Source organism: Geotrypetes seraphini, chromosome 3, assembly GCF_902459505.1.
Source record: "Geotrypetes seraphini chromosome 3, aGeoSer1.1, whole genome shotgun sequence".
NCBI classification, from domain to species: Eukaryota; Metazoa; Chordata; class Amphibia; order Gymnophiona; family Dermophiidae; genus Geotrypetes; species Geotrypetes seraphini.
Window position 1 is genome coordinate 368,359,625 of NC_047086.1, and position 24,285 is coordinate 368,383,909.

Below are 24,285 nucleotides of genomic sequence, written 5' to 3' on the forward strand. Positions count from 1 at the left end.
TACCAACCAAGGACATCTTATGAACCATTTATTGTGGCTCAGATGTACTAGAAATTTCTTTTCTCAGGAGACAATGGGAGAAATAATTAAAAAAATAATCTCGTCCTAAGAGGCAGATGTCTCAAGATTTTGCTCTTATGCTAAAATGGGTCCAGGCTGTTGAATTCTGAAGTTTGGGGGGAGGTCCCCACTATCCAAAATATTTGGCTCCAAGTGTGTCCCTTGACTTCTCTTTTATGGCTAGCGGCCATCTCCAGCTTGTGTCGTATGTATGCATTTGGTTTCACTAAACAGAAGCTTGGCCGGTGAAGTCTTAGATGCTTTCTGTAATAATTCATAAAACACAGGCAGAGAGGGAGGACAATCATTTTAAACTACCTCTTCCTCAGATATCTAAATCATTAAAATACCACACCCACTCACAAAAGAATGTTCTAGCACTAATTTGTTTTTCTTTCTGGCATGATGGGTTTTCTGTGTTGGGGCTCCCAGCTGGAACTTCATTCTGTGCTCACTCTTTTCAGTTTCATTTCTCCCTCTTATTCTGTGTCTATCTGTTTCTTTGCAGCCCTATTGTTGAATGAGCTTGGTAAGCCGTGCATTTCTTGTATTTCTTTTGCATTTTCTAAATTTCTCAGTTTCTAAAAAAAAAAAAGTACATTGTTTGTATGTATGCATTCTTCATTTTTTGTTGGGGGAGGGGGGAAGATTACTGTTCAATGGAGGGGAGTTGTCATTGTTGATGCCATTTTTCTGACTCTTGGCAAAATGCAGTAAATCTTGTTTTAGAAATGTATTCCGAACTGAAATCCATTATTATTTCTTCTAATAGCTCCCAGAAGAATTAGTTCATTTCTGAAGTTTTTACATTAAGAGCAAAGTCATGGAGTAGAACCTCCCAAATGCATCTCAGAGTTGTTAATTTAATTCTCTGACATGGCACCTGGAAAAAAAACTGTGATTACAGAGCAGATGACAACAAATTTGAGGCCTTCTTCAACTGAGGGTTTTCTACAGATTTGTGCCTACCATATGTGGAAAATTCTTAGCGAAGAGGGCTTTTATGCTGTACAGATCAATAATAATCTCTGTCTTTTTTTCTCTCTCTCTTTGCAAACTCTGTAGGTGACTTCACAATAACAGGTATGTCTTTTCTTTAAACTCTGCGTTGCTCATTTATCAGCATTGCATTTTGATGTTATGTACTAATTCGATCTTGTTTGCTTTTTCTTGACAAAGGAAAAGTTTTGAATGGTAAGAAGCTACCAGTTGTCTATCCTGTTTCCACGTTAACGTTCACTTTACAAGCACAAACTACATTATGTGTGTTAACACTAGAATGCGCTATTTAAAAGTTTGAGTTCACGTGTGGCGTGGCTATTGTATAATTAATCGTAAATATAGACTGTCCAGTTTTTCCAGCGATCCTAGCACTGTCCCAGGCAGATTCTAAATAGGTCGCCCAAAGTTGAGATCTCGGATGTGCATGCAAACTAATAGTCTATTTGGCGCTAACAACAATTATTGACGTTAATTGGAGTTGACTGGCACTTAATTGTCACTAGTTTGCATAACGTTGGGCACCCAAAGTGTCTCAAGTGCAATCCAGAAGGGGGCATGGGAGGGGCATGGACAGGACATGGGTGGGTCAGGGAGTGCCAAATATTTAAGCACAGTGTTTGTAGAATACCAGGGTGATACGCCCAATTTGTCCACCGGAATTTACACCAGGTTTCACCCGGCATAAGTTCTAGTGCCCACAGTTTTGGTGTGGGAATCCGGGCGAAGTGCTATTCTATAAAAGGCACTCATCCCAGAGCACCCCCTATAGAATAACACTTAGGACTCAATCCTATAAATGGTGCCGACAAAAAAAACCCACGCTAAGTACTATTCTATAAATGGTGTTCAAAGTTAGCCACTGTTTATAGAATCGCACTTAGCACTGGAATCCGTGCCTAAATTTAGGCACGAGGATTTACAGAAACATTAAAATGCTAGAAAGAATATCATTTATTGGATTGGTGTAGCCGTCTAAAGGGCCCTTTTACAAAACAGTGGTAAAATTTGTTTAATAATAAAAATTTTATTTCTTGTATACCGCTATACCGTGAGGTTCAAAGCGGTTTACAGTAGATACAGAAGAGATACAATTAAGTAAGATTAATTATAATGAAGAAAAGTACTTAGAGTTCCCTGACTGTCCCAAAGGCTCACAATCTTGCTAAAGTACTTGAGAAAAATAAATTAATTAGGCTATAAACATAGAATAGAAGGCAGAAAAACAGTACATAGGAAAATTAATTTAGAATACATTATACAGGAGTTTTTTTTTTCAGACATGATTTTTGGGAAGGATTTAACATAATAGATTATGTATCATTAAAAAATTAGTAGCATTACAAAGATTCTAAAAGATGGCCAAAAGATCACTATAAAGTAAAAAAGAGGGTAAATAGTACAAACAGAAATTCCCCCTTTACCATATATATTCAGAGTTCAGGGATACTGATCCCCAGAACTATATGGATTGAGATAGCCAGCTAATTAGAGAAATTCTCTGCCAGCTCCGACAAAACTATTCACCAGAGAGAGACAAACTATTTCTCCCTCCTCCCAACTGCTCCCTTCCCCTTCTCACTCCAACTGCTTTCTTTCTTTTCTCTACACTGTTTCTCAGGCTGAAAAAAACCCCTCTGAATCTTCAAAAGAGCCAATAGTAGCTCCCAGCTCTTGGCAGCGGGAGGAGTCTATATCATGTACAGACAGTTTCCCTGGTTGCTTTGACATCACAGGCCTGTTTGCTGAATTTCTGCACTTTGAAAGATTCTGTGAACACAGAAATCCTCTAAATCCCATGGCTTTCAGTATCAGCTCTATGCTGACGACTCGCAGATAACTCTCTCTCTCTCTCTCTCTACACCTGAAATCTTGACAGACATTGAGTCCCGGGTTTCAACCTGCTTGTCTGGCATCGCAACCTGGATGTACAATGCAATACAACTCCTGCAAATATCAACATGGAATCATTGCGGCTTACAGCAAGTTGAGTTACATTTGGGATACAGCGTTATTGATAGGCAAGTTCAATATTGCCATGTCATTTTAAGGATGGCAGTCTGTGGGTAGAAGAATGGCTGGGAAGAGTTGAGTCTCACTGCCATCTAAAATTAAACATAGCCAAGACTGAGCTCCTTTTCTTTCCACCTCAACCTGTCTCTCCTCTTCCTCTGTTCTCTATTTCTGTGAACAACACCCTCATCCTCCCTGTCTTGTTGGCTCATAATCTTGGGGTAATCTTTGACTCATCTCTCTCCTTCTCTTTACATATCCAACAGACTGTCAAGACCTGTTTCTTTTCTACAATATCACTCAAATCAGACCCTTTAACTTTGGAAGCTGTGTTATTTGTGGGAAAAACAGTCATATTTTATTCTATAACATTTATAAACCTGCTCTAATCTCCAACTAGATTCTAGATGGATAACAAAATTTAAAGCATTACATCCAAATTTTCATCAGTTCTTACGTTAAGGTCCCCTTTTATCAAGCCACATTAGGGTTTTTTTAAATCACCAGCCGCTGCGGTTAAAGCTCAGATGCTCATAGAATTCTTATTTTTTTAGCCATTGAAAACACTTGGCTAATAATTGGCACTTCTGAAGCCCTTAGAAAATATAGTGAATAAGATACAAAAGAAAATGAATGTATAGGATACTGTTTTTTAGTAGTAAATGAATTAATATCAGTATCTCACTATTGACTACAAGATATACCATAAAATTCTTATGAGCATCAGAGCTTTTACTGCAGCGGACGGTGATAAATAACAACGCAGCTTGATAAAAGGGGACCTATAATAATTTTTAAAATATGTTTTTAAAATTTTTCAAAAAATATACAAAGAAATTTTCCAGAATTCTATTGGTAGATCCTTTCAAAGCATAGTATATGATGGCAAATAAAGACCTGACTTCTCGTGATTTCACAAAAATGGATGATGCTTCCATTTCTGCAATCTTTGAATCCAAATTAGCAGAATTTTCAGAATCATCTATTGAGAAGAAAGTTGCCTCATGGAAGGCTTCGATTACTAAACTTTTAGATAGCTTAGCGCCCTCTGTTACCTATACCATTTCTCCACGTAAGCAAAAGAACCCTTGGTATAGTTCTAATCTTATCCTTATTAAAAAAACAATTGAGATCCCTCAAGAGAAAATGGTGTAAAAACAAAACCCTACACAACCTAAATAAATTCAAGGAACAAGCTATAAATACCTTAGGATCAGCCGCTCAGGCGAAATTAGGTGGAAGGGAAAACTTCTTGTTAGCTTTGGAAGACGTCAGGAATCCTGTTGTTAAAGGTACACGTGTTGACAATCCTTGATGAGGCTATAAATCATCCGCAAACAAGTCCCGTTCCGTGCTGAGTTCAGAGCCGTTTTAAAAGTCTGAATTTCTCTCTCTTAGGCAGAGAGTCACACGAGGTAACTTACAGGTCTAATTATTAAAAGAAAAAAATTTACATATAGAACATCTGTGAGAAGATCTGAGCTTCCCCGCACCTTATCACAGACTAACTAATTAATTAATTAGCCGTCTTTCTTGTATCTCATCAGATGACCTCCTCGGACCAATCCAGAAACCGAACTTGGATGAATAGCCTTTCTGTGTAAAGTATCATATAGGCTGGTCCTGAGATCAACAGATCAAAAAAAGAATACTATTCCAAACAAATCAAAAAAGCTAAAAACACTTCTGCATTATTTTCTATTATTAAATCATTAACCACTCAGAGGACATCATCCAAATTGACAGCTTCACCTCCTTCAGCTCAAGCAATCGCTTCTTATCTTATTAAGAAAGTCCAAAGAATCAGAGACTCCATTTCTCAGCCAAGTACCGCCAGTTTAAAACCTACTTTCCCTTTTACAATAGACCGTTAAAAAATCTGAAACTATGACTCTTCCCCTTTCTAAATGTGCAAAATTTACCCTGTCCACTCTTCAAGAACTAAAGAGAACCTTAATACTTTAAACTTAAAGGGTTCCAATTCAGAGATTATTCCACCAATTTTTCTAAAATGTTTCTTTTCATCCTTTGGACCTGATATTTTAAATCTGATCTGTACTAGTTTAAATACAGGCACTCTTCCAAAAGTATGGAAAGAAGCAGTTATCCATCCTATTATCAAAGACTATACAATCAGTTCTCAAGAGGTCTCAGACTATCGACCTATTTCAAATATCCCATTCCTGGCAAAGCTTACAGAAAAAATAGTTTTCCGCCAAATCTCAGATTTTGTAAAACAAACAAAAGTGCTCCATCCAAACCAAACCGGATTCCGTCAACATCATTCCACAGAACTTTCACTTATTGGGTTGACCACTAAAATTTTCTATCACCTCGACCATCACCAATCTGTTTTACTTATTTCTTTAGATCTATCATCGGCATTTGACACGATAGATCATAAGCTCCTTCTGTCTCGTTTGAGTGAAATTGGCATTAAAGACCAGGTCTTGGACTGTTTTTTTAATCTTTTTTTACAGATCGTTCTTCCAAGGTAGTGTTTAATTCTACATCGTCTGACTCATTTACAACTGATTATGGGATTCCTCAGGGTTCTATTTTATCTCCCTTACTTTCCAATATTTTTTTGACCCTCCTTTTAACAATCTATCGGGTTTACAATGTTTGCAGATGATGTCTAACTAATACACCCGATAGATCTAAATAATCCTTTAGAAATAAAGTTTATAAACCAAAAATTGAAAAAGATTAGCTCCTGGTTGGACGTACAAAATCTTTTCCAGAGAAAGGAAAATGGTAAAACCAGAGGACATAATTTGAGGTTGAGGGGTGGTAGATTCAGGGGCAATGTTAGGAAATTCTACTATACGGAGAGGGTAATGGATGCCTGGAATGTGCTCCCGAGAGAGGTGGTGGAGAGTAAAACTGTGACTGAGTTCAAAGAAGCGTGGGATGAACACAGAGGATTTAGAATCAGAAAATAAAATTAAATATTGAACTAAGGCCAGTACTGGGCAGACTTGCACGGTCTGTGTCTGTATATGGACGTTTGGTGGAGGATGGGCTGGGGAGGGCTTCAATGGCTGGTAGGGTGTAGATGGGATGGAGTAAGTCTTAACAGAGATTTCGGCAGTTGGAACCCAAGCACAGTACCGGGTAAAGCTTTGGATTCTTGCCCAGAAATAGCTAAGAAGAAAAAATTAAAAAATTTAAATTGAATCAGGTTGGGCAGACTGGATGGACCATTCGGGTCTTTATCTGCCGTCATCTACTATGTTACTATGTATATGCTTTCATTGAATATTGAAAAATCAAAAGTAATGATTTTTCCCAACAAGGAAGGACTTTCTTTGCAATCTCCTCTTACTTTCAAATCTCAACCTATTAAAACCGTATCTTCACTTAAATTACTTGGAGTAACTTTTGATCACAAATTTAATTATCACCTTCATATCAGTACATTGGTCCAACGTTGCTTTTATAGGCTACGTATGATCAGATCACTATCGAAACTATTAGATGCCGCAGCTTTGAATATCTTGATTCACTCTCTTGTGATTTTGTACATCGACTATTGTAATGCCCTTTATAAGGGTATAACTAAAAAAGAAATACGAAGACTTCAGATAATACAAAATACCGCTGTAAAAATCATATTCAATGCAAAGAAATCTGACCATGTCACTCCCTTGTTGCAAGAAGTCCATTGGTTGCCAGTGGAACACAGAATCACTTACAAAATTCTTCTGTTAATATTTAAGACTAGACAAAACAATCAGCCGGAATTTATAAATAATCTTCTTACCCCTTATATTCCTTCTAAGATCAACAGCTAATAACCTCTTCTCTATACCGTCACTGAAGTTTATATACATAATGAGATCTACCATCTTCTCTGTCACTGCCCCCTCTCTTTGGAATAGTATTCCAAATTATTTACGCAAAGAATCAAATCTTAATAAATTTAAGACGAAGCTAAAAAAATTTCTCTTTGAGGCCTAAATGTCCTTTTAAGGGCAATTGAGTGAAAATACTACTGTGCTTACAGCAGCCCTCTTGTTTTTTCCTTAATTGTTCTCTCTTCTTTGCCTTATGTAGTTCTTGCCTTTTACCTTATGTTCTTGTTTATCTATGTTTTTAATAGTTTTTAAAAGTTTTTATAGTTAGAGTTTGGTGACGTAGTGTCACTTCAAACTTTTATTTTATTTAAAGTTTGTCCTTTGTTTTTACAGATTTGTAAACCGCCTAGAATACTGATTGGGCGGTACAAGAAATTTTAAATAAACTTGAAACTATAGTCCATCCAGTCTGTCCAAAAAGATAAATTCATAGCATAAGGTATGATGCGATACTACATCTGCATACTTGACCTTGATTTGGCCTTGTCATTTTTAGGGCACAGACCATAGAATCTGCCCAGCAAAGGCCTTGTTCTCCAACTACTGGAGTTGTCATTGAAGCCCCACTTCAGTCCATCCAGATATGGTAGAAGTCTGTCCAGCACTGGCTTTATTTTCTCAATTACTAAATCAAGTTTCTTTGGTTAAGTTTGTATGGTTCCACATGGCTTGTTACTCTCAGAGCTCATCTTAAATTGGCCAGTGGTATCCTAATTCCTATGTTTATTCCCTAATACTGTCTCCAGCCTAGACCTCACCTATCAGAGCCTCCGCCTCCCACTCCCCCCCAAAAAAAAAAAGAACCACCTCCCTTCACAATAGATCTCCAATCTCCCCTGAACTGTCCCCCCTCCTCTCAGGAGCAGACACCTAATACCCAAAAGAGATCCCCCCTCCCCATTGCTCTCATGATTCTGCTCCCTAGATCTATTTCGAGGATGGAGTAGCTACTCCAAAACTCTATCTTTCTCTTTTTCTCACACACACTCACACTCATTGACTCACACTCACCCTCTCTCTCTCTCCCCCCCCTCTCTGCTTTGGTTTAGACCTTGGTCAAAATCCACTTTTTACTGATACTGGAGCTCAGTCTTTCAGATATCAGCTTGACAGAAAGACATAGAAAAAATATTTTTTAATCTCCAAAACACTTAAACCTACATACAGTAGGTCCTCTCTGAGTTTCTCGTTACAACAAACCCAGCTAGAAAATTCGTAGGCATGTATTAATCTACAGTATACTGAACCAGTGCCTTTGGTACCCCTGCAAAACCTGGCATTTAGTGACACCTAGGTTGCCCCTTGTCTAGTGACACAAAATGAAAATAAAAGCTCCAGTTTCCATTGAAATCCTATTTGCTGTTAATGGATACTGAAGGGAAAAAAAAACCCTACAGTCTGTACTTGATCCTCTACAATGTGTGGACTCTAAATGGAACTCACCTAAGATACTATTGAAAAAATAGGAATGTCCACACATACATTCAACTTTTAACCACTCACTGCATAATTTTATTAATATTCATATCAGATAAATGAGGTATTCAGTAACATTATACAGCAAAAACAATTATGCTATCAGAACTGCACAATACTGACATCCAGTGGACAATGCTGTAATTTAACAGCCACTGTGCAGTATAGATAGTATTACAGCAAAATGTTCAATCACATTATCACACAACGTTGGAATGCTTCAGCAATATATATGCAAACACTTCCTGTGATTCAATTTTACAAAATATTCTTCACGAATGCTGTTAAGATTGCAGAAGATCCATAAACATTTTAAGTTAAGAAAGTCAGTCATAAGCTTGCATGCTATATGCTACATATGAGTCCTTTTCCTTTCTGTGGGTGCTATGAACTGAAACAACACTGCCCGACAAATGCGCACAGGACAGTCGCACCTCATCAATCGCATCCCATCAAATGCGCGCACCGACAAGTGCATGCAGGAAAATGGTGCCCCATCAATTGCGCTCCATACAGCGGATGCTATTTTGTCTTTTTGAGGGTTGCAAAGTAACCCTCTTTTATGAGGGGGGATCATCCCCACACACACACACTTAAAATATTCACTTGGGGCTCCTTTTACAAAGTGCGCTAGCAGTTTAACGCGTGTAATAGCACGCGCTAAACTACCGGGCGTGCTAGCCGCTACCGCCTCCTCTTGAGCAGGTGGTAGTTTTTGGCCCGCGCAGGGGTTAGCGCGTGATGAAAAGTCACGCACGTTAACCCCGCTAGCGCGCCTTCGTAAAAGGAGCCCTTGGTATCTAGTGTTAGGGCAAGATTTAGATGAGGATTTAATCCTCATCTAAACCTTACCCTAACACTAGCGCAATTGACGGGGCGCAATTGTCCTGCACTCATTTGTCAATGTACCAAAGATATAATAAATACTCAGCAGTCTAGTACAGTGGCTTTCAAAACTTTTTAGCTCCAGCACACTAAATAAACGGAGCAAATGTTTTTCACAGCACATTATAATTTAAATTATGCAGTCGGAAAACCAACAAAAAATTAAATTTGAGAGTCATTTATTTAAAGTTCTTTAAGCTATGTATGGGTAATTTTAACAACAGTGAAACTAAAGTAGATAGAATAGAATTGCTAATCAATGCGATGGATGTGCTTGTTTTTGAGTGCAAATTAACTCAAAACACGGTTCGATAGTTGACAAGCAAATGCATTTCATCATCCACCATCAGCAGTTGCTCACTTTTTTCAATTTAATTTCTGTCATTTCTTGAAAATTCAAGTTTGCAAAGATAAGAAGATTCAAATGTTAACAAAGCCTTGATTGCTTTGTTGCTCAAGTTAGGATAACCACTGCATTAAAACTAAAATTACTTGCTGTTACTTTTCAAGGACCAAACAATGTATTACAAAGGACTTTACATGCCTGCCACGTTTTGCTTTATTCATGTGTATACTTGTGAAAATTTTAATTGAAATTAGGGCTCCTTTTGTGAAGGTGCGCTAGGGTTTTAACGCGCAGAATAGCGCGTGCTAAATTGCCATGCGTGCTAGCCACTACCGCCTCCTCTTGAGCACACAGTGGTTTGACCAGTGTCCCTTCCCCACTCCCTTCTCTGTTCTCATAGTTTTCAAGGACCAATCACGTCAAAGAATGGTGCTTGTCTGGGCGGTTGTATCCTTACGCACACAGACACTCATGTCATCTGTTCTAGTGTATACTTATGAAGGGAATTTTTAAAAATAAAGTAAAATTCTGGAATCTCTTGTGGCACATCTGGAATCTCTTCGGGACACACCACTGTGTTGTGGCACACAGTTTGAGAGATACTAGTCTAGTACCTGGAAAAATCATTTTGTTTTCACGTCTGACATCTTTCACATTCTGATAACTTTTTTTCATTATAGAAGCTGAATAGCATTGCATTTGCAGTCGGTATGGTCTGAAATTTGGGTTAGTAGAAAAAGAAAAGATATTAGAGCAGAATGTGTCATGGCAAAAAAAATTATATTTAAATACAGCGCACGCAAACCACCTTTAACTTCAAAGGGAAAAGGTTTGACCTGAAAATTATGGTAAAAAAATTTACCCCATACAACATAAAATGCTATGAACTTTCTTTATGACTTTTAGCCCAACTTGAGCAATAGGGACAAAACCTAAACAGAGCTAAACGTAGATTGACCCGATTGAAAAGTAGTAATCAAAATGTAACAATCTTTTACGGTACCAAAAAGACACAGCCAAAATTGATGGCTCTACTTCGTCTCCTGGTAAACAATTGTAATATGTTGGCACTGAAACCCATCAAAAATATAACAGTGTGCACAGTACATGCATGACTTTCTGTGTGTGTGCATGTGTGACTTGGGATTGCAGTTGTACACTTAACTGTAGACCACTAACAGCACAGAAAGATTTAGCACCTGAGCAAGACAGTTTCGTTCTATTGATTTTCTGATGGTCATTTTGTTAGGCAAGGCCATCTTCCGGAAGGTTCATTCTAGAGAACATCCAATTCCTTCTACTGTTATCAACATTGCAGGTACTCATTTTGTCATGGCTGTACTCAACAATGCATTTTCATTCAAGCAGAACTAATGTTCTTTTTTTGTGCGTGTGTTTTATGCTATAATTATATCTTACAATCATATTCCTTTCTAGTATACTTGAATGAGGAAACACAAGTAATTACTGTAAGGATATGGGGCTTTTTCAGACTTTAAAAAATGGAGTTTTAGCTTTATGGCTCAGGTTTCAATAATCTCTTGTGTGGTGGGAGAACCTGGGTTCAAATGCTTAATTAGACAACTCAGAAAATGAGTTAAATCGGAAATGAACCTCTTTCAAGTGTCACCCACCCAAATCAGTATAGGAATTATCTGGAAATTGTTCCTTTGTTGGCATTATTAGAAACCATGTTTCTGTTTTTACATCACCAGCCATAGAAATTATTTGGATATAAACAACAAGTTATAGTAAAATAATGAAAGAAGGCTGGACAGACATTGCTGCAGCTGACAAAATAACATTGGTAAATTATCTGATAGCCTCGCTCTTTAGCCAACTGGATATCATGTTTGTGGTCAGACTCATTAGACAGAGGAGCAACTGGCATCCTTACAGAGCCCTCATAGAACTGCTTCTCAGATACGGCAGAAGACCCCTCAAAACACAGTTTACAAGTAACCAGTTTAGTGAATACATCACGGGGAGCCACAAGGTGACAAATCCAGCAGCTCTCAATGTCACTTTAAACAAAAGGGCTTACTATATACACTTGAATATAAACTGAGATTTGGGGGCCAAAAGAAGTGGCCCAAAAATTGGGTCTCGGTTTATATTTGGGTCCACCATGAATCCTGGTGGTCCACTGGTGTGAGCCAAGCTGGGATGAGTGTGATCCTTCCCTTTCCCAAGGTGAGGTGTCGGATCTTGTCCCGGCTGTCATTCGGCTATAGAATCACCTCCCTACTGTAGAATCAATTTGCACTCCCTCCTTCCCTCCCTGCTGTAGAATCAACATGCGCCTCCTCCCTCTCTCCCTGCTGTAGAATCACCACGGATCCCCTCCCTCACTCAGAGAAGCAGAGTAGACTCCCCCAGGCCTACATTAATTACTGGTGGTCTAGCAAGGTAAGTCCAGGGCAGGAGCGATCCTCTTACACTCCTACCCATGCTGTCTCACTGAAAGAATGGCTGCCGTGGGTTCCTGCAGCAATTTGCAAGACTGCTTCATAGAAAATGAGAGGTCGGAGTCAAAGATAGGATTACCAAACATCTGGAAAAACTAAATATGTCCTCTTATTAGAGGACTGTCCGGGCTCCCAGACAGACTTTCCAAAACCCAGCATTTGTCCAGGTTTTGGAAAACCCTGACGAGCTCTGGACGCATCCGGAGGGCCTCTGAGCATGCGCTGATGACATCACACACATTCGCACATGCTCCAGGCCCTCAAGACGTGGCCGGAGCTTGTTCAGAAGAAGAGACAAGGCTTTAGGGGGCGGGGCTAAAGGCAAAATGGGGTGGGGCTGAAGGTGGAATGGAGTGGGGCTGGAGGCAGAACAGGACAAGGTCATGTTTTAAGGTTTCCCAGAGAAAAATATGGTAACCCTAGTCAAAGATGACTCCAAGATTGTAAGCAGAGGAGACAGGAATGATAACAGTATTATTTACAGCTAGAGAATGGAGGGAGAGGAGAAGAGGGTTTAGGAGGAAAGAGAAGCTCAGTCTTGGACATGTTTAGTTTCAGGTGGTGGCTTGACATCTAGGCAGCAATGTCAGACAAACAGGCGGAGACTTTTTCTTTGATTTTTTTGCAAAATCTCAGGTATGGAGAGGTAGATCTGGGAATCATCAGCATATAGGTGATACTGGAAGCCATGGGAGGAAATCAGAGCACTAAGGGAAGAGGTGTAGAAGGAGAAGAGAAGTCCTAAGACAGAACCCTGGGGTACACCAACTGCTAGTGGATAGCAACCGATGAAGATCCACATACTAAAGATGTGATGGGAGAGGTAGAAGGCAAACCAGGAAAGGACAGATTTGTGGAATCCAAGCAAAGACAATGTATCAAGGAGTAGGCAGTAATTAACAGTATGAAAAGCGGCAGACAGATCAGGAAGGACGAGGATTGCTAGGAGCAGGTCACTGCAGACTTTGGTAAGAGCAGTCTCAGTGAAGTGTAGGGGGAGAAAGTCAGATTGAAGAGGATCAAGAATTGGTTGAGATGAAAGGAAGTCAAGGCAGCAATGGAGGACAGCTTAATAGCTTGGATAAGAACAGAAGATGGGACACGGGGTGATAGTTGGAAGGGCAGGTGGGGTCCAGCGAGGGTTTTTTGAGAAGCGGCTTAATGCCCTCATGTTTGAAGGCCTCGGAAACAGTTGCAGTGGAAATGGATAGGTTGAGGATATGACAGATAGCAAAGATAACAGTATGTGAGATGGAGTCAAATAGAGGGGTGAGAATGGGGTCAGAAGGGCATGTAGTGGACTTGGCTGAGGACAGAAGTTGTGTGTTTTTTTTCCTCCGTGATTTTACAGAAGGAAGAAAGTCAGCAGGAGATGAAGGGGGGTCAAGAGGGTGGGACCGAGTGAGGTGAAGTGGGTTCAGAAAAGGAGGATGTGTGGGTTCTTCCTGGGTTGTTTGGGTGAAGGAGGAAGTGATAGTGAGTGCTGAAAGGTCATTTGAATGGATGGGAGAGAGGGGAGAAGGATGTAATGTTGCAACAAATTCAAGGCTGATTATTGTGAACCTTGTCATGGAATTATTCAGAGAGGGAAGAAGGGATTGGAGGAGGGGGAGCTTTGAGGAGGGAGTTTAATTGGGTAATGGGACAGCGGGGTTGGAAGAAAGATTTAACTGGGTGTCGTAATCTTGCTTAGCCAGTGTAAAAGCAGAATTGAAGTATGTCAGCATAAATTTAAAGTGTGCGAGATTTAAGACAAAGGATTTGGTGGAGCAGGTACAGGAACATAAGTAGCGGATACTGAGAGTGAGCCGAGGCTGAGGTTTGGTGCACATGACAGGTGGGACCAAGGATTTCCAGAGCAGAGAATATATTGCATGATGAGACAGTCTCGTCGACAGACTTGTATAACATAGTGGATGCGAGGAGAGATAAAACAGAGGAGAGCATGGAAGGATCAAAGGCTTGAAGATTTCGAAACCTATTGGTGATGACTGGGAATGACTGAGTGGGAGGGGGAGTAAGTGTGAAGGTTATCAGGTGATGGTCAGAGATGGGAGCAGTGAAGTGAAGAAGTTAGAGATGGAGCAGGTAGAGAAGAAGACAAGATCGAGGCAGTGGCCATGCTGTGAGTAGGGGTGGTAGAGCATAACTGGAGGTCAAATGAAGAGGTTAAAGTAATAAACTTAGAGGAATAAGTAACAGAGGGATCATCAACATGAATATTAAAATCCCCAAGAAGGAGAGAGGAAAAAGTTGAATCAAGGAAGATTGAAAGCCAGGAATCAAACTCGGTGAGAAAGGAGGAAGGAGACTTGTTGGGGGGATGATAAATGACCACTATCCAGAGAAGTAGAGAATAGGCAGACGAAGTGGACATCATATGAAGAAAAGTGGTGTGATTGGGGTGGGAGAAGAGGTTGAAATCTGCAAGAAGGTGAGAGAAGAAGCCCAATACCACCCCCTCGACCAGTAGTGCATGGTATATGGGAGAACTGGTAGCCTCCGTGCGAATCCACATTTCAGAACAAGTAGGTGGAGGGACTGGGAGATAAAGAGGTCATGAAAATAGGGCATTTTGTTGGAGGCAGAGTGAACATTCCACAGGGCACATGAGAAAGTGAGAGAAGATGACAGAAGGAGAGGAATAGGAATAAGGATGGGGCAGTTACACATGTAGGGAAGCAGATGCTGTGGAGGGTCATGGTTGGGATTGATATCCCCTGGGTGTAGGAGAAGGAGTAGGAGAGTGCTTTGAAGTGACAGCAATGATGAAAGTGCTCACAGAGAAAAGAGATGGATGAAAGGAAGGGAGAAGATGTTTGAGCTTGAGACTTCCATTCAGCATCTGTCCCTTCTCTCTCTTCTCCCCACTACCATCCAGCATCTGCCCCTCTCTCCTCCCCACTTCCACCAGTGTCTTCTCTTCTCTCTCTCCCCCACCCAACATCTTCCAGTGTCTGCCCCCTATTACTACTGCTGCTTTCCTGAAGCAGCAACAAACTGAAATAGATCAGTCACGGGATCTTCCCATACATACATGTGGATGCTGGCTCTGCCCCGGAAGAAGAATTGACATCTGAGGGGGTGGGCTGGCAGTCATGAGTATGTACAGTTTAGTCCTTAACTACTCTATTTCAGATTGCTTAGGGTTATTAGATGTTCAGATTTACCCAGACATGTCCTCTTTTTAAAGGAAATGTCCGGTTGTCTGGACAGCTTTTCAAAACCCAGCATTTTGTCCAGGTTTTGAAAAGCTTTCAACTCGGGACTGCATCAGGGGGGCATCTGTGCATGCACGAATGCAACGTGGTGACATCACACCTGTCCATGTGAAGATGACCTCCTGACGCGGCTCCTAGCACGAGAACAGGTTGAGGGGTGGGCCTGGGGCAGGGCCATGGATCCAGATTTTTGGGAAAGCATCAGTGGTGGGAGAGTTGTGCAAGAGGGAGAAGGTGATGGTCCCAACCCCACTGACTGCATGGTGCAGCTCAATGGCTGCACGATCTTCTGCTAAAAGCTAAATGGTGATATTAAGCGGCACTTAATTGGACAGTGCCAGTGAATATTACCACAGACTGCCCTTGCACTCTCTGGTTAGTGCCGGAGTGGTCAGTGAGTGGCGCTTGGATGCTAGGACCTAACCAATTAGCAGCCATATTCTGCCTGCTAACCAGTTAGGTAAGAAACTAAACGTAGGACAGTATAAAGGCTGTCCTAACTTTAGCTGCAAAGCTAACCCAGCACTGGTCTGAATATTGACTAGTACCCAGTTAGCTTCCAGGTTATGGCACTAGTTTTCTTGCGGCCCTCTCTTTTGCACATGACCAAACCCCCCTCCCATCCTGCATATAGGTAAGGGCCGAGGCCTACCCCTACCTAGGGTTACCAGATTTTATTATTGTAAAATCCGTACCCATGGCCCTGCCCCCAGGCCCTCCCTGTTCAGCCGAAGTCACGCCCCGTTCTGTCCCAGCCCCGCCCTCCAACTTCTTCTCGTGCTCGGATCCACATTGGGAGGTCCTCTGCACATGTGCAGATGTTACAATGATGTCTCACACATTGCAACCACGCTTGCGCAGATGCCCTCCCAATGTGGTCCCAAGCTGGAAGCTTTCCAAAACCCAGACAAAATGCTGGGTTTTGAAAAGCCGTCCGGATGCCCAGACTGTCCTCTAAAAAGAGGACATGTCCGGGTAAATCCGGATGTCTCCTACCCCAACCCCAGGGCTATTTTTAAATACTGGTGGTCCAGTGGGGTTGTATAGGCAGGATCGATGCCCACTCACTCCTGCCAGTCATGGCAGCTAGTGTAAATATCCATCATGACCTCTAGTGGAAGCTATTTTACATTAGCTGCCATGTCCAGCAGGAGTGAGTGGATATCACTCCTGACCATACAACCCCACTGATATTAAAAGTAGGTCTAGGGGCCTACAGGAGTGGGGGTAGATAGGAAGGCTCTGTCAGGCCTTACCTATGTGCGGGGTGGGAAAGAAAGGCGATGAGTATTGCAGGGAAGAAAGGGGGCATTCAGAGGAGCAGAAGGCAACTTATATAGGTCTCAGACAATATTCAGCCAGAGCCTGCATAAGTGTCTTATGGGTGTCCCAGTTGTCACACCCACGCTCTCTGCGAACACCCTGAGCCGTCGGGTAGTGACATGAAGCTTGTTACTGGCGTGGTCCCTTTAGAATTAGGGTCACCTTTCAAGTTGGTAGTCGCTGGCAAATGCCCAAATAAGCTTATTCTCCAAGGGTTTTGAAAAAAATCACACTTTGTCAGAATGGCCTTGGTGAAAACATAAGCTTTTATTCGGCCACCGGCCGTGGAATTACTGTGCCACTCCAGGTTTTCCTGGTAGCATGAATCATCACACAAAAACAACCGAAAAAGTTCATTTCATTCCTGGTCACCAAGCAAGCAGCTCTGGACTTGATTGGTAAAACACATACAGTCCTTAATATGCCATGAGGCTAGGCACTGAAACAGTTAACACAAATAACTTTCTCCTGTAGCTTTGACAGAAGAGGCATTCCTGTTTGTGACTGAGGAATATGTTGTGCTGTCCTGCAGTGCATTCACTCTCTCTAGCTGGGTTGGACTTTCTCCCTAGTCCCGAGCAGGCTTTTCCCTGAGAGGGTTAATTTCCTTCTCCCTACGAGGCAGGCAGACTAATTGAATTAGTTAGTTGCTATGGCAATATCTTTACAGCTGGGCACTTTCACGGAGTGTGGAAGTCAGGAAATTCTGGGCTTTAAAACTAGCCAGCATTACAGCCTGGCGTTTGGTTCAGCTGTGCACATAACCTGCAGAGGAGATTACTGTATTCTTTCCAAACTCCAGCAAAACAGCATGTGAAATTGCAGTACAGGATTATTTCCCTAGTAACTCCCACAGTCATTAGCGCAAAGAGCAAACAGCAAAAATACAGCCTAAACAAGACCTCTGTTCACAGACCTTTTCAGGATATTCAGCTCTCCATCTCCTCTGGCCAGCTTTCCTGTATAGCCCCACTTTCCTCCAACACCATGGGTTCTGGGGGAAGGAATTCAGTGGCCAAATTACCAGCCTGTTCCTCAGTCATTTCCCAGTCAGTGCTGAGGAACTGCTCAGCCCCGTCCTGCCTCTGCTCTACTGCCAAGCCTCGTTCTGCTCCTCCTCCTTCCTCCCTCCGCTCTCTAACGAGCCTGGCTTTAAGCTGAGGGAAAGAACCACTCCCCCTTGGATGGGGGAAGGGAATTCCTTCCTCAGCCCATGCCGTTTCTCTGAGGGAAAACTGCTTGGGAGCTTTCTGCCTTACAGGCAATGAGCCATAGCAAGGCAGCTTCTTCCTGCCTGGCTTTGGGACTGCTTCAGGTAAGTCTAAGCCTTCCTGCTCTATTTCCATTTCATTGTCACTCACCAGGTAGTCAGCTAATTTATTGTCCTGGGTCCTGACCTGGTCAGCCCTTCTGCACTGGGGTTTATATACTTTCCTTAATTTCCCAGTGGCAAACCTTGGGAAAGACATCCGTTTGTCACACAGTTGAATATCAGCCAGGATCCGAATAAGGTGGCTTCCTTATCTTTACTTAGCCTTGGAAATTCAATGCTAGTTCCCAAACATGGCCCACACTGAATATCTGAGACTAAATCTACTCACAGGGAGGGTCAGTTTTTAAAAAAATGCTGACTACCATGGGCTAAATATTGGACAAGATGTGCAGTGGTGTAGTGAGGATAGGAGGCCCCCTGGGCAAGTGCACCCCCTACCGCCACCCTCTTCTCTGCCCTCCCGCTCCTTCCTCGCCACCAGGAAGGTCCCTTAATGGCTGCATTTAAGTTTACAGCCACTGCTGCTGGTTTGAGAAGGAAACAACAGTGGTGGGGAGGTGAGAGGGCAGGACACTGGATGGCATTGGGGTGGAGGGAGAGAGCAGGAAGAAGGATTCTGGTATGGAAGAGTGGTGGAGGGAGAGAGAAGTGGGGTGGAGGGAGAGCAAAGGGACAGATGCTGATGGACTTTGGGGTACAGGGAGAGAGAGAGAGAGAGAGAGAGAGAAACAGAAGGGGGAAGGATACTGAATGGAACTGGGTTGGAGGGAAAGAGAGGGGGCAGATGATGATGGAAGTAGGGTGGATGGAGAGAGAAAAGGGGACAGATATTGCATGTTAGTGGGGAGGGGAGATGGGGAGCAGGTGCAGGTTTGAAGTGGGGATGGGAGAAAGGAGAGCAGACACTGGATGGAAGTGGGGAGGACAGAAATAAGGGAGCAGTCACTGAATGGAAGTGGAGAGGGGGGCAGATTCTGGATGGAAGTGGACAGAACAGAGAGAGGAGAAGATGCTGGAGAGAAGGGGTAGAGAAAGAGGGCAAATGCTGGATGGGAGGAAGAGGACAGAGTTAGTAAAATACTGGAGGTAGACAGTGAAAAGAAGGAAATTGAGGACTGGATAGTAAGAAAGAATTTAATCTAGACAGATACAGAAAATAAATTGAGAAGGAAGATGAGGGAAGAAAAAGGAAGGGAGAGGAAAGTGACTAGACCATGGGGGAGGAGAGAGAAGGGAAGGAGAGGAGAGGTGCCAGAACATGGGGGGAGGGAATGGAAGAAGATACATGCCAGACCAAAGGGGGTGGAGGGAGAGATGGAAAGGGGAGGCAGATAGTTCCTGGAAAGGGCATAGAAGAAGAAAAGATGCCATATGGAAGGGGCAGAGAGGGCAGATAGTAGATGGAAGGAAAAGAGTGACAAGAAGATGAGGAAAGCAGAAACCAGAGATGACAAAAATAAAAAAAATTATATTTCTTTAATTTTTTATTTTTTTTTGCTTTAGACTAAAGTAGTATTTTAGCTGTGTTGATGAATAGAAAATGGAAATAAAGTGATCCTTTTATTGGACTAATTTTAATACATTTTTGTCTAATTCAGAGACCAAAACCCCCTTTCTCAGGTCAGGATAGAATACCATAACAGCAGTATACTTTACTGACCTGAGGAAAGAGGTTTTCACAGTAAAAGCTTCAACGCTCTTAGGTATTCTATGAGCTTTGGAGTATTTACCACAGCGGCATGTGATTAAAAAAAACCCTAATGCAGCTTGTACTAAGCTAAATGCTTTCAAGATAATGTACTGACACTGAAGAGTTATTATAATCCTCTAGAATGATGGAGTAAGCAGTTGGTCATTTTCAAATAAGTGAATTTTCCCTGAAGAAGAGCCTAGTTGAAAACATTTTATTATGATGAATATATTTGAAAAAAGTTGTTATACCCATCAGACTTAAAATTTGAAATGCCAGTACAAATTGAGGCTTAGCACGGATTTTGAATGAGAATGTTTTTAATTTCAGTGAGGCTAATTTTGTAAGGGGACATGTATTTTAAGTGACAAAATACACACCACTTTAAGGTATTTTAGTTATTTAAGTGCAGATGTGGTTACATATATGCATAAATATCTTCTAATTAAATATCAACTGGGGCAAAATTTCAGGCTGAGGTTGCTTTCTGATATTCAAAAATTTAAGAAACTATTGAAAACAACTTTGTTTATGGAGGCGTTCTCTTGATTGACTTAGGATCTTGAATGAAGATGTTTTAGATATGTTTGTTTACTTTTTTGTACATAATCTAATGATTATGTTTGTAGCTTTGTAAGCTGCTTAGGTCTAAGCAGGTTAGAAATTTTTTAAATAAATAAATGCACAGGGCTGAGGTTTTGGCAGAATGTGGGCAGAGAGAGAGAGCAGAACACACAGGTACACATAGGGCCAGATTCTGTAAATCAGGGCTGCCCAAGTCCGGTCCTCGAGATCTACTGGCAGGCCAGGTTTTCAGGATATCCACAATGAATATGCATGAGAGAGATTTGCCTGCACTGCCTTCTTGGTATGCAAAACTCTCTCATATGCATATTCATTGTGAATATACTGAAAACCTGGCCTGCCAGTAGATCTCGAGGTCCGGACTTGGGCAACCCTGCTGTAAATGGTGCCCTAGTTAGCCACCACTAGGTTCCCTAATTGAGACCGCTTAGCGCCGCCTAACTAAAATCCGTGCCTAACTTAAATTACTTCAATTATCTTAAATGGCATGGTAATTGAATGCATCATTAAAATTAATTGCATAATTAATTTTAAAAAAAATTAAAAGGTGTGGAATTCTGCATGGTGCCTACTGACACCCAAGTCAAGTCGCCTTCTGGCGCTTGACACCTACCTGAAAAGTAGGCGTGGTTAGGAGTAGAGAATAGGCAAGGTTGACTTAGGCATCACTAGGTATCCGAGTTAGACGCTGGTAAATTAGGCCTAGTAAAACCTGGCCTAATATGCCGGCACCTATCCTCCAAGACACTTAACAATGCCTAAGCGCACCTAGGCACCGCTAGGCAGAATTCTATAAGCGCCGCTAGGCACTGCTTATAAAATCTGGCCTATATTGTAAGCAGACATCATATATTTTGTTTGAGCTGATTGATAATTCTGAGCGGGAAGTTGATTTCCAAAAGTGTCAGGACTCATTTGCTTCCCTTTTACAGGAAGCTCATTGGCTTCCAATAGAACATAGGATCACTTACAAAATCCTTTTACTTACTTTTAAAACCAGAGCAAATAATCAACCTGAATTTATTAACAACCTACTTATTCCATATAATCAATCTAGGGCTTTAAGATCCACAGCTCACAGACTTTTAACTATTCCCTCGTTGAAGTATATCAGTACAATGAGGGCTACAATTTTTACCGTTAGTGCCCCCTTGCTTTGGAATATTATTCCAAATCACTTACGTGAAATAACAAGTCTTGCCATTTTTAAGGCGAAGTTAAAGACATTTTTATTCCTTGATGTCTTTGTTACTTAAACTGCCCTTTTAAGGACAAATCAGACTGGAAAGGTTTTTAACTCCAGTCTCCCTTCCTTTTGTTCTTTTCCTTAAGTCCTGGCTTGGTAATTTCATCAATGGAGCCAGGCTGACCTACGGTGCCTTTCGGAGAGAAATTAAAACTGTACTGTTTGACAGATGCAGACCGGTTTCAAGAGAACACTCCTCAGCATTACAACGTCTTCAATACACCCAGCCCGATAGTGACCCTGTTTCGCAGAAGCTATTTCAAGGGCAAGGCGTCTTCATGTAGCCGGTCAGACATGGAAAACCACTCAAACCGAGCCAAAAATCCCAGAAAAAATGACTCACCATCTGAGGTCTCTTTTTTTTTTCTCCTCATTTTTCTGGACATCTTTTGGTGTTTGCTGTGGTGGCTGCCCTTTCTTTACAGCTATGTGATATGGAACCATTCATACCTTATCACTGGGGGTGAACTTCCTGCTCTTCCTCCTGGACTTTCCTCTCCTCTTCCTCTTCAGTCCTGGGTCATTCCTTCTCGCCCCTCGTCAGCATTGCTTGCCTAGGATTTAGTGTAAATAAAACGACACACAAGCTCCCGTGAATGGCGTAAAGAGTGTAATGTTCAAGTTCAAAAAAACCATTATGCATAGCTCAGCTTGTCCTGTTCCTTTTCTTGACTGGCAGTTATTTGTGCTCTTTTGCTTATCTGCCCGGTGCCATTTCCTCAAATTTTATTCTACTTCCAGCTCCGCTGCCGTTTTACCACACAGTAATGTTATCACACAGAGATGAAATCAAAAGGAAGCACTGGGGCGCAACAATGCAGTCAGTAGCAGCCTATAATTCATTCCTCACCAAGAAACAAGCTTTTAGCTAACGGGGCACAAAGAGGGGCATTCTATAAAAGGCGCCTAAAGATAGGTGCCAAATAGGTACCTAACGTAATTAGTATATTGGCTTCAATCAATAGTGTAGTAGGAGTGAACGGCGCCCCTCCACGCCCCCCCCCCCCCGCCACACACGCTCCCCCTTCCCTTTCCCCGTACCTTTTAAACTTCTCCAGTGTGAGCATCATACTGTTCACGTGGGCATCAGCGCCCTTTGACGTCAGAGAGAGCACCAAAAGGTACGGAAGAAGGCAAGGGGTGTGGCAAGGAGAGGAGTGGGGGAGCGAGCAGGCGAATGAGCGCGGGGGAGCAGAGAAGAGGAGGGGTGCCGCTGTGCCCTTGGGAAGACCGCACCTGGGGCGGACCACACCCCACTTACTATGCCACTTTCTTCAATTATAAGCTTTAATAAGCTCATAATTTAAAATAATGAATTGGGTGATAGATGCTTATCTTCTTAGGTGCAATTCTACATAATATAGGCACCTATCTTATGATGCCTAATGGCGCCTAAGTCCAAAGTAGGCATGTTTAGTGGCAGAGAAGGACTTAGGTGCTGTTAGGTGTGATTCTCTAAAGTACTTAGACTATAATGTAGACTTTTAAAACCCTGGTCTACGCTGTAGGTGCCTAGGTTCTACGTAGACACAATTCTATAATTGACATGAAATAGATGTCTAACTTTAGGCGCCTATCTTTTGAGGCACCCAATTACAGAATCTGTCCCAAAGTAAATGCCCCTCATCCAGGGCCAAGGCTGCACTACCATAACATAACATAAAATCAACTTATAGACCACATAACCGTGAGGATCTACGCGGTTTACAAAAAATTAGTCTAAGTCACAAATGAAAATGTGAAGAAATTAATTACCCCCAAAACTAGAAAACAAATAAGTCTTCAAATGCCTTCTAAAGTCCAAATATGACATGGATAAAAAAAATAATTGTTTAAAGTCTTTATCCCAGAGGGCGGCCTGGTAAGACAATGTACGTTCATGATATATTTTAAACTTACATCCCTTCACAGAAGGGTAAACGAAAACAGCACGCGGAAGGCGGGAGTTTTGGGGGTTAGAGAATGAGGTAGGAAGGTGCTTGGCCGGTTACGACTCTAATAAATGCAACCAAATTTTAAAATGATATTGGCCTCCACAGGTAGCTAATGTAATTTGCGATAAAAAGGGGATACATGATCATATTTTTTCAGAACAAAAATTAGTCTCACCTCTGTATTCTTTATGAGTCGTAATCTGGAAATATTCTTTTTTACCCCTGCAAGATAAACTATATTACAGTAATCTAGGTGTCCCAATACCAATGATTGGACCAGCAGCTTAAATGCAGTGATATCAAAGTAAGCTCTAACTGTCCGAAATTTCCATAAAGTGTGGAAAGCCTTGTGGATTACCGTATCAACTTGTTTCTGCATAGTTAATTTCTGATCCAATGTGACTCCCAATATTTTAATCAAATAACAAATTGGATATTGCACAGTCTTAATTGTAATAGTGTCCTCATAAGAATTTTGACGGAGCGAAGCAAAAAAGAAATTTGTTTTTCCTGAATTCAGTTTTAATTTGAATTCTAACATCCAACCTTCAATTAATTCAATCACTTCAGTAATTGTATGAGTAATGTTGGAAAGTAAGGAAGGGCATGGAATTATAACTGTAATGTCATCAGCATAACTAAAAAGTTTCACTCCCAATTTTTTTAATCTATCTCCTAATGAGGAGAGATAAAAGTGGGGAGAGTGGAGAACCCTGAGGAACACCACAAGGATTTTTCCAGTTAGAAGAACAGGTGCTATCTATATGAACACAATAAGAACGGGAAGTCAGGAATAGAGAGTTGCACGGGGACAGAAATCCCGCCCATCCCCACCCGTCCCCGCCAGGATCCTCTCCATCCCCACCCGTCCCTGCCAGGATCCTCTCTGTCCCCACCCATCCCCGC

The 24,285-nt window shown here is 41.7% G+C and overlaps 1 protein-coding gene across 5 annotated transcripts in view; it reads left to right on the plus strand.

Moving 5' to 3' along the window:
* Positions 1-24,285, plus strand: part of SLC8A1 (solute carrier family 8 member A1) — a 730,555-nt gene that overhangs the window by 628,033 nt on the left and 78,237 nt on the right. For 2 of the 5 annotated variants that reach the window (XM_033939136.1, XM_033939137.1), the window contains exons 4-7: positions 569-589; positions 1,126-1,143; positions 1,240-1,254; positions 10,889-10,957. In XM_033939136.1, coding sequence (XP_033795027.1) covers positions 569-589; positions 1,126-1,143; positions 1,240-1,254; positions 10,889-10,957 — 123 coding nt within the window. The remainder of the gene's footprint in view (positions 1-568; positions 590-1,125; positions 1,144-1,239; positions 1,255-10,888; positions 10,958-24,285) is intronic. The other 3 variants (XM_033939138.1, XM_033939139.1, XM_033939140.1) reach the window with 3 other exon arrangements.